This window comes from Phoenix dactylifera, chromosome 9, assembly GCF_009389715.1.
Source record: "Phoenix dactylifera cultivar Barhee BC4 chromosome 9, palm_55x_up_171113_PBpolish2nd_filt_p, whole genome shotgun sequence".
In the NCBI taxonomy this organism is placed as follows: domain Eukaryota; kingdom Viridiplantae; phylum Streptophyta; class Magnoliopsida; order Arecales; family Arecaceae; genus Phoenix; species Phoenix dactylifera.
Window position 1 is genome coordinate 5,448,865 of NC_052400.1, and position 9,816 is coordinate 5,458,680.

General features: G+C 40.7%; 1 protein-coding gene across 1 annotated transcript; it reads left to right on the forward strand.

Annotated features, from left to right (window-relative positions):
* Positions 1 to 4,709: 4,709 nt before the first annotated feature.
* On the forward strand, positions 4,710 to 9,803 carry LOC103715325 (zinc finger protein CONSTANS-LIKE 13-like). Its single transcript, XM_008802910.4, has 4 exons — positions 4,710 to 5,883; positions 7,377 to 7,604; positions 9,029 to 9,309; positions 9,414 to 9,803. The coding sequence occupies exons 1-4, from the start codon at positions 5,110 to 5,112 to the stop codon at positions 9,526 to 9,528; spliced, it is 1,398 nt and encodes a 465-aa protein (XP_008801132.2). The 5' UTR covers positions 4,710 to 5,109; the 3' UTR covers positions 9,529 to 9,803.
* The last annotated feature ends 13 nt before the right edge of the window (positions 9,804 to 9,816 follow it).

Sequence of the window (9,816 nt, forward strand, 5' to 3'; positions counted from 1 at the left end):
ATGTACTTGGTGTGGGCAGTGTATGCCTCGAGGGGGACTCCACCATGGTGATCGACTGGATACGAAACGAGGACAGGTATGGGAATGGTCACCTGCTGCTTCATGATATCCACGGTCTGGTCAGGGGTTTGGGCTCTTTTCAGGCTACCCACATGTATGGAAGGGCAAATAAAGCCGCTGATTGGGTTACCTCTTTTGTAGCTTGGCATTCTGGAGAGGTCCTCTAAATGAGTGTGACGGCTGTCGCTCCTCCTTTGCGTTATTTTTTTTTTCTTGATTCCACTGGATATACTTATGTAAGAGGTGTATCAGCAGCCGTTGTTTAAAAAAAAAAAAAAAAAAACTCTACAGTAAATCACCTCAGGACGTGGTGAGGCCATGCACTACCCCACCATGTTGGAGTACATCTCTATAGTTCTCGTAAATAAAGAGCTCAAAGCTCCTATATATAATATTCCAGGATCCTATATCTTTATCTGTATATATAATAATGGGGAATATCTCCATTTTCAATTTTTTTAAAAAAAAGACTCTAGCATACCATAAGTGAGAAAATGTTCAAAAGAAAAACCAAAAAATGTAAAGCTGGGAGATCAAACTTGAAGACTTTGCTATTATAATAAGAGATGCTAAAAATAAAAATAAAATAAAAGCTACTTTTATATAGTTTTTGAGAAGCATTTAAAAGATGTTCTTAAAAAGAAAAAGATTTAAAGCCAAGGCCAAGGAGGGAGAGAGAAAGATAAAAGAAACCCGTACATGAAGCCCCTGTTAAATCAATAGTGGCTGAGGTATGGCATCCGTTTTCTGACCCATCAAATAAAAGTATCTCCATTGATATTCTCATCCCTACCATCCCACCAATCCCCTGCCCAAGAGCTAAAGTCAGGAGCTTCGATTTGTTTGTAGTTATTTTTTGTTTACTATTTTGTTTACCCTTGAGAATTCATTTCTCTTATTGAATTAAGTATTTGCTACTTATTTTTTTATTTTTTATTTTTTTTGTTTGAATGGACGATTTATATCTGATGAGTACAAACACAACCAATAAAGTCAGAAAATAGAATATCTCCGAGTCCGAGACAGCTTCTCAACTCCAACCCATAAAGTATTATTCGTATGGCTAGCCACATAGGCGGCCACCCAATCCACAACCTTATTAGCATCATGGAAAACATACTTAGCCTGAAATGCCACTCCATCCCTCGTCATAGCCCAGATGTTACGAAGTAGAGGGTGGATGTCACCTGCAATTCTTGGACTCTCCTGGATCAGCTGATAACCGTGGCCGAGTCATCCTCCAGGATGACTGAGCACCCCTCTGTCTTCTATTTTATCCATGCATGGAGTGGTTCATTTTATACAATAATGCTTATGTTTATATCCACCATCCCAGCAATTGCTACCGCCTATTTCACTACTATTAACTAGCTTGGGATCATAAGAATAGTTACATCTTACTGAAAATTGAGATGAAATATAAGCAATGATGGAATTCGAAATTTGCAGCATCTACTCCACTCGCCATCACATTCATTAGCTGTTAATTTGACATAAGTATGCCATATATATCACAAGGCCTGATTCATTGGTCCCAGTACCACGCCACAACATTGCCCCTTCAATGGTGGTTTTCATAACTAGGGCGCTACTAGTTTTCTGATTTGAGGTCATCTTTTGGGAAAATTTATATGGTGTGGGTTGCTGCCTTGCTAAGGTTTCGTTTCTGCCTGTTGAAGAAAGAAGTCTAAAGACTTTCATCACCATAACTTTGTGATTGCAAAATAAGCATGATCGTAGGCACCTTCGCCTTATAGAAATGTGGTATTGGTGCTGACTCTCCTAAGACTTGCTATACATAATGGGAAGGTAATCAAACCACCGTAGATGTTAGTTAGGCTTGATTCTATCAAACTTTTAAGAATCTGTTTGCGTAATTTAGTAGAATTGGACTGAATTTTTTGTTAGATTCATGAATTGCACCACCCATTTGAGCACGAATTATGTCAACAATTCTCAATACAAATCTTGTGGGAAGAAAAAAACCTAGGATTTAGGCTAGGACTTCGGTAGATTTTTAAGAAATATGGATTGGACAAGTTAGCAGACTCAATTTCTATGAGATAATCATACATGAATATTCTAAAAATTATATATTTTAACTCTCCTGACATCATCCAAGAACTTTATCTACTTATTTTAAAAAATAACAAAAAGAAATTAATATTATTAAAGAGCTATAAGGCTGCAAATGGATCGAATTGACTTGTAACCCGACCCGGCCCAACTCATTTTGGAGGATCCGTGGGGCCGGGTCAGGTTCAAAAATTGGACCTATTCTATTTTTCGAGTTGAGTCTGGGTTTACTGAATTCAGATCCGACCCGACCCATTTGAATTTTGATTGTCAATAACTTATTGCTGCTTGTTAGCAATCTCAACCGCCATTTGCACTAAAGAGTCTTAAGGTATGAGCAATGAATGAATGTGTACAATTGTATCATTTTGCTTTTGTCCCTCTCCGAATTTTATCAAAAACAGAACCTATTAATATATTGCAGATTAACAGTTTAAGCTTTTTAAAAGGACACCAACAAAAAAAAAAGGTACAATAGATTGGTTCAAAAGTAGCCAGTTTTGGAATAGTTGCGTACAATAATTTGATACAGCAGGAATGGGTCTATCCTTAAGGAAGATCTTAGCTTTCCTATATGTCATTAGCTGTCCAAAGAGAAACAAGAGGAGGTGATCTAACTCTACTATTATTAAGGAATTTGTATATGTCACTGGTGAGAAGCTTCAAAATGGAGTTGGATTCCTTTGAGACTATATATGAGGTGGTCCGTGGCCTAGAATTTGAGAGGAGGGCGACTAGTTGAGCCGATACGATAGGCGGGCGAAGTGAGCGAGACCAAGCTGAGCCAGGCGTGGAGTGGCGAAGGGGGCCTACTATACGTATACATGATTAGTAAGCAGCGAAAGACATCAAACGAAAAAAAAAGTGAACTATTGAACAGTGTGATTAATCGACAAGTACCAAAGATTTACGGTAGCCTTTTTTTATTTCTAAATTTGCTTACGAAAAGTCCTTGCATTAGTATGAGTTCGTTGACCGCATAAGGGTGATCTATCTTGATGACGAATTCCACGATAACGAGAAATAGAAATAAATCGTTCGATGTCTGCTCTTTCTCCCCTCTTCAATGCCTAATGAACAACATGATCTTGACCTCTCATTTGTTCAATTTGGTCGATCTGATACTTAGTTAACTCATTCATCTTGATGTTCCCACTGATACTTAATCGATAACGAACTTGAATGGCTTTTTTAGGTTCAATTCCATCTATTTTTGTTGAGGCAATTCTGACTTGTTCATCGAAACTGATCTAGCTCCTGAGATATATGACATTCTTTATCCTTCTCCTTTTCCTGATCGTCTCGACTGGAATCTACAATGGTTCTCTCCCTCTACTCCCGAACCAAAGACTATATCACTCGAGCGCCAGCAATTTCTCTTGACTATCAAGATCATAGATCACCCCTATCCTAACAAGACCATATTTTTTCAATACTCTAGCATAGAAAGAAGGAGCTATTTCTTTGATTCTTCTCTGAATCTCCGAAAATATTGGAAAGTGTCCCTCCCAAGATTCCATATAGGCAAGAAGAAGCCTGTCTTTATCCAACTTTCTTTATCTATGATAAAAGAACAGATAGATATTGTAAAAGATTTTTCTCTTGTTTTTTAGGCCTTGCCTTGTTAGATCTATTGTCATTGGCTTTCCAAAGAGAAACAAGGAAAGGTGATCTAACTCTACCATCGTTAAGGAATTTGAATATGTCACTGGTGAGGAGCTTAAAAATGGAGTTGGATTCCTTTGAGACTATGCCTGTGGTGGTCCGCGTCCTAGAATTTGAGAGGGCGTTGCTGGTCCTCCGAGTTTGAACTACCAACTTGTTATGTTAACATTTTATAGTCAACATCTGGACAACCAGAACATACAGGACATCTGAGCTATGGGTTCTAAAAGGAAAAATACAGTTTTCATTGTGATAATTTGTTTGTTCTATTGTATATAGTTTATTTTTCTGTTTTGTAATTCCTACATTGGCTTCCAATATTCTGATCCGAATCAGATCCTAACCAAACTCCGATTCGGATTCGAATTTTTTGGGTTGGGATCGGATTATGCATAGACCCGACTCAACCCGAATGACCGTTGTGTCAGAAATTTTAGCAATGATTTCGATCCGATCTGGTTTTCTATTGAATTGAGTGTAGGTCTAATATTAGAACTCAAAAAAAAAAAAAATAGATTAGATTGGGATCATCCATGATCTGGCGACCTATTTGCATCCTAACCAGCAAGGACCCAGTATTTGTTTGTATCACCAGTTTAACACATGGAAGTGAATAACTTTTGCGCTGCCCGGACGGGTGAACTGCTAAGACCAATCCGTGCTTCGTCAGAACTGCAGCTCAGGAAGTAATGCCCTGGTGCCACGACATCTTGCAGTCCGGCAGATTTCTTTTAAAAAATTCCAAACCCAGGGTGCGAGACGCACGTGCCGCTGCACCAGCCGAAATACGAACAGCGGAGGGGCGGAGTGCAAGATATTATCCGGTGGCGGGTCCACCCAACTCTCCAAATATCGCCCTCTCCTCCCCCGCGGTCTTCTTCCACCTCTCCCCTCGTCGAGTAAAACTCTTCCACGTCATCCTGTAGCCTGATTGCCGTTTGACTTGTTGCAGCTGGTCACCACCCTTCCCCTCCCTCCCCAAATCCCTCGTGCTCCTCATGCGCGCCTCTCTGCCCTATGGGGAGGGAGAGAAGTCGGTGGCGTTGTTGATAAGTATTTGGACTTCGATCTCCTTCCTCCCTCGTTTCTCCCCTCGCAGAATTCCAGGGTTGGGGTTAGGGTTTCATAGATTCATCCTCTTAGTGTTCTGAGATCCAATCCTCTCTGGAGAGACGACGACGACGAAGAAGAAGAAGAAGAGAAGCAGCTTAAATGGAGTAGAAGGAGAACGATCTCCTCTCCGTTCTTCTAGGATCAATATTCTTGGAAGGAGCTCGGAAGATCTCATTTTTAGGTTATCGGAGGGAAATGGGGGAGGAGAAGAGGTCGGAGCGGATGCCGTGCGACTACTGCAGCGAGGCGGCGGCGGTGCTCTACTGCCGCGCCGACGACGCCCGTCTCTGCCTCTCGTGCGACCGCCAGGTTCACGCCGCCAACGCCCTGGCCCGGAAGCACGTCCGCTCCCTCGCCTGCGACAACTGCGGCGCCCAGCCCGCCGCCGCCTGCTGCGCCGCCGACGGCCTCGCCCTCTGCCCCGACTGCGACTGGGACGCCCACGGAGGCGCCACCGTACACCCACGGACCTCCCTCGAGGGCTTCTCGGGCTGCCCCTCCGCCCTCGACCTCGCCGCCTCCTGGGGCGTCGATCTCGCCGCCAAGGAAGCCGCTTCCCCTCTCCACTCCGCCCCCAACCAGCTGTTCTCCGACTGGCCCTCGCTAGATTCGATTCTCGCCGGAGATCCGGTATCGCGGGAGCTCTACGTGCCCTGCGCCCCGGAGATCCATGCCGGGCCGAAGCGCCAGAAGAGCCCGGTCGGAAAGCAGGCGCTTTTCCAGCAGCTGACAGAGCTGGTTAAGATGGACTCGGCGGCGGCCTCGAGGCCGCCCGACCTGAGCCCGAGGACGCCGTGCCGGACGGTCGCCGGAGGGAGCGAAGACGACCGGGGCTCGTCGCAGCCGATGCCGTACACCTCCTTGCTCATGCTGGCCCCCTCGGGGTGCGCTGAGCTGAAGGGGAGTGATAGGCTTGTGGAGGATGAGGATCTGCTGTGGGACTGCGGTCCAACAGATCATTCCACTCAGGTTCAACATCCTTCTGAAATTTCTTTAATCTGATTCAGTTTTTATTTTCTTGACATATTTTTTGATTTTTGTCTTATGAATTCTTCATTTGGATTCAGGTGCTTTAGTGCTTAGGTGGACATCACTGGATATAAAAAATAAAATTGTTACAAAAGCTCAACTTTTTGTTGATAGATGAAGAATGATACATGAAAGTGTTCTCTTCATTCAAGCAATATGCTAGAAATAATGGGTCTTGGATCTATAAAATAATCAAATAGTTTCAAACAGGGAACACTGAATGTCTATGATGTTAAAGACTTATCTACAAAGACTTCTGGCATGAGCTAAGGCCAATGGATATTTAATGTCAAAGATTAACCTATTCCTTTCTTCAAATATTTGCCACCATCTTGTTCGTCTCCATTTTCCTTCAGAAAAAAAAAGGCTACCTTCACTCGTCCATTTTAAAAAGGATCATCTTGACAGAGCATCAGTGAGGGAATCTCTTAAAAAACTGCACTGTAGAAACATGTGATTAGTGGGATCATCTTTTCTCCAGCACAGAGTACAATATTGGTCTGGTTCTATTCTTTTTTGGGAGATGGTCATATTCTAAGATCTTAGCCCAAACTTGTTATTTGAGAAAAATGCATGAATATGATCCAAAATGCTGCATCTGGATCTCTATCAGCTGGTTGAAGCGAGAGCCCTTTGCCTGGTGGGCTGTGGAGAAAGATTTTAAGCTGTTATAACTTGAAGGATATGGTGAGGCAGAAGCACCTCAGTGTAAACTACCCACGGGTTCCACCTTTTATCTTGGATTTAAGCAGCTTAATGCTTTTTTAAAACTAAAAATTTTGATTTTGTGCTTCTTTATCCATGGCAATGAGGAAAGGGAAAAAAATTCCTTAATCGACTTGCAAGGGAGGAACGTAGGCTCCTCAAAAAAACTCAGTCATTCACCAAAGTCCATTGTTATGATGATGACAGCAAAGGCTCACCATTTTCTGATAGTTAGTATACTGTAACCATTGTTATTATTATAATTATACAATTCATAGATGGTTACTAGTTCCATCCAAAGTGTAAGTGGAGTTAACAGAAGGCTCAATATGAATAACAAACATTGAAGTGGATTTTGACTGCGGTTACTCAAGCGATTGTAGGTTACATCAGAAAATATGTGCATTCATTGATCTATCATCTACCAGTTAAAAAAGCCCATTGGCAGTGGATATTCCAGAGTTTTCAAAAAAAAATTTCTTCTATCCAAAATCAATATATTAAATGCATAGTTAATTCTGATTAGATATTTGAATGAGAAGTTATGTGGCAGCTGCAGCTAAAATTTGTGGGTTTTGTCATCCCGTCTGTATCTCTTTTTGTTACTTTTTTTTGTTAAATTACTCATGTTATTACATGCACACCTGTCTATAATCAACTTGTGGTAGTTCATTCTTAGTGGCCAGATATCTTCGAACTGGTAATATGTTATATCTATTACCTTGCAGATATGGGATTTTAATTTAGGAAGGTCAAGGGATCACATTGAATCTTCTTCACTTGAAATCGGATACGGTACAAGCAGTGGAGGTTTTATTATCAAAAGTTGCAATGATCTTCTCATGGAGAATTCCTTTGCAACCACAAAGATCTTGAAAGACAAATACAACACAAATTGCCCTTCAGCAAATGAAGATATCTTGCCTTCTAACATCTGTCACATACCGTCTCAGAATGTAAGTCATCTTGCTCTTATATTTTCTATAAAATGTAAGTGATTAGAGACAAAATGTTCAATATCTATAATTAAAAAAATGCATATGCTAGTAGCTATAACTTTTACTTGTTATGATATTAGAAGCAAGACTAATAATTTTCCTGTATTAGAGAGCTCTAGGATTAGGCCTTATATGTGTTGTTTCCATGTTGTCATCTCATATCCTGTAACATTGTTAGTCTGTATTCATTTTCTGATGAAGCATTAGTGCAACTTCTTAGGTTGGAAAGAACTATTTCGTAGTGAAGCCCTATGTTTGTTTCTGTGCTTCTGTGTGTTTGAGCGCATGCATGCACATGCATGTTTTTCATGTGATATGCATAGGTCTGATTGGCAATTTCCCTTTCTCATTCAAATTTTGTGGTTTACCATAGCACCCAACACCTGTTGAGTGAACCATTTAGAGTGGGTTAGAAATCTAGAAATATGGGCTTCAAGCCAGGCCATTATGCTCATATTTGTTCTGGCTATCTGATAACCATTTCTTGACCTTGACCCCAGCTGAGACCTGAATGTGTTAAATTATTATTTATTATAGCGAAACAAAAAATAAAGTAACACTGACCCTATTACTCAAACTTCTTTCCTATGTGAAGCCACACCTATCCTTGGTTCCCTTTTGCTAACCATTCTGCAGCATAGTCATCCAAGAATTAAATCACAAGTCAGCTCTGGACTTGCCAGCTTCATGAGGATGAATGAGCCAAAGAAAGATTTCTTAGGTTCTTTGTCTAATGATGTTTAGACATTTGTACATGCTAAATTGTACATCCTAGAAGTTCTTGCAAGATGTAAATATAGGAGTACCTGATTTTGTAACTTTATTATCAGTTCATGACTACGAGTGTGATGCTACAAAAGTTGGTAGGGGAGGAGGGTTGCTTGATATGATGATATCCAATGCCAACTATACAGTACATGACTGTGAAAGCTGAACATCCTGTATTGCTTGATTGATAGGAATGATAATTATTCGTACATTTTTTAAATAAACATTCGTAACTAAAGCAAGCTTGACTTTGCTTCCTTTGTACAAACTGTACTTACTATGAAAGTGGAATATCGCATCCTTTTGGCCATCTACACACATGCACACAAAAGCCCAGTATCACGGAGTTAGTCATTGATTGATCATCTACTTTCAGAATGCCAAACAGTACATATATTTTGCATAGCGAAAACAAAATATTGAAGGCTACATAATGTTTTCCTGTGATATATCCCTTGTTTTTTTCTGATGTAAAGCTTTAATTTTTCCTTTTATGTTTGGCAAAAGCAAACACTTGGAAAAAAAATCAATTTTATTTTATTTTTTTCTAAAATACCGTTGTGTTAATTGATTGCATAGGGTTTTTATCTTGTCTTGCCTTCTCTTGTCTCCAGTTGAGCACAGTAAACACAACCAGCAAATGGAAAAGTAATTCAAATAATTCAGCAATCAATGGACCAGCAGCCTCTGGCAACAATGCATCAGTTACAGTTCGGCCCTTGTGTTCCTCTTCGCAAGATCCTGGACCTGGTGGCAGCACCAGACAAATTTCCTTTGGCAAACAGCTCCTAGGAAATGAGACAGTGAAAGCAACCACGAAAGCTGATAGCGAGTTGCTGGCCCAAAATAGGGGAAATGCCATGTTACGGTACAAAGAGAAGAGGAAGACTCGCAGGCATGGAATTAACTTTCTTATTTATTTCCTCTCATTTAGTCTTCTTTTTATGATTCATGCTTCGTAAGATGATTTTCTTCTCCGAAATTGTCTGAACTCTACAGATATGATAAGCATATCCGTTATGAGTCCAGGAAGTTAAGAGCAGACACCAGGAAGCGAGTAAAGGGTCGTTTTGTGAAGTCTACTGAAGCTGTCGATGTTGGAAATGGTGGTTAAATGGGTCTCTGATGGAGCCAACTTCAGCTGTATATATCACTTGTGTTAGTGTCTTTGATGAATTTGTTTAGAGTTAAGCAATTTGTTATTGCTTAAATGCTGTTTGTTGTAACATGGATTCATCCCCAGGTATTCCTAAATCTTGATCAGCAGGCGCTGATTTATGGGTAGCAGAAGTTCCTCCTTGAGTTTGAGTGGTTCTTGTTTTAAGCCGTACTGTTTTATCTGCCTTCAGTGGAATTGGCTGTGAATTATTATTATTATTATTTTGCTGACTGGTTGGTGCCA

Bases quoted from the DNA above. Each gene is read 5' to 3' on its own strand.
- LOC103715325 (XM_008802910.4), top strand. From the start codon at position 5,110: ATGGGGGAGGAGAAGAGGTCGGAGCGGATGCCGTGCGACTACTGCAGC. The intron at 5,884-7,376 runs GTTCAACATCCT...ATTACCTTGCAG, and splicing joins CAACAGATCATTCCACTCAG to ATATGGGATTTTAATTTAGG. The intron at 9,310-9,413 runs GCATGGAATTAA...TGAACTCTACAG, and splicing joins GAGAAGAGGAAGACTCGCAG to ATATGATAAGCATATCCGTT.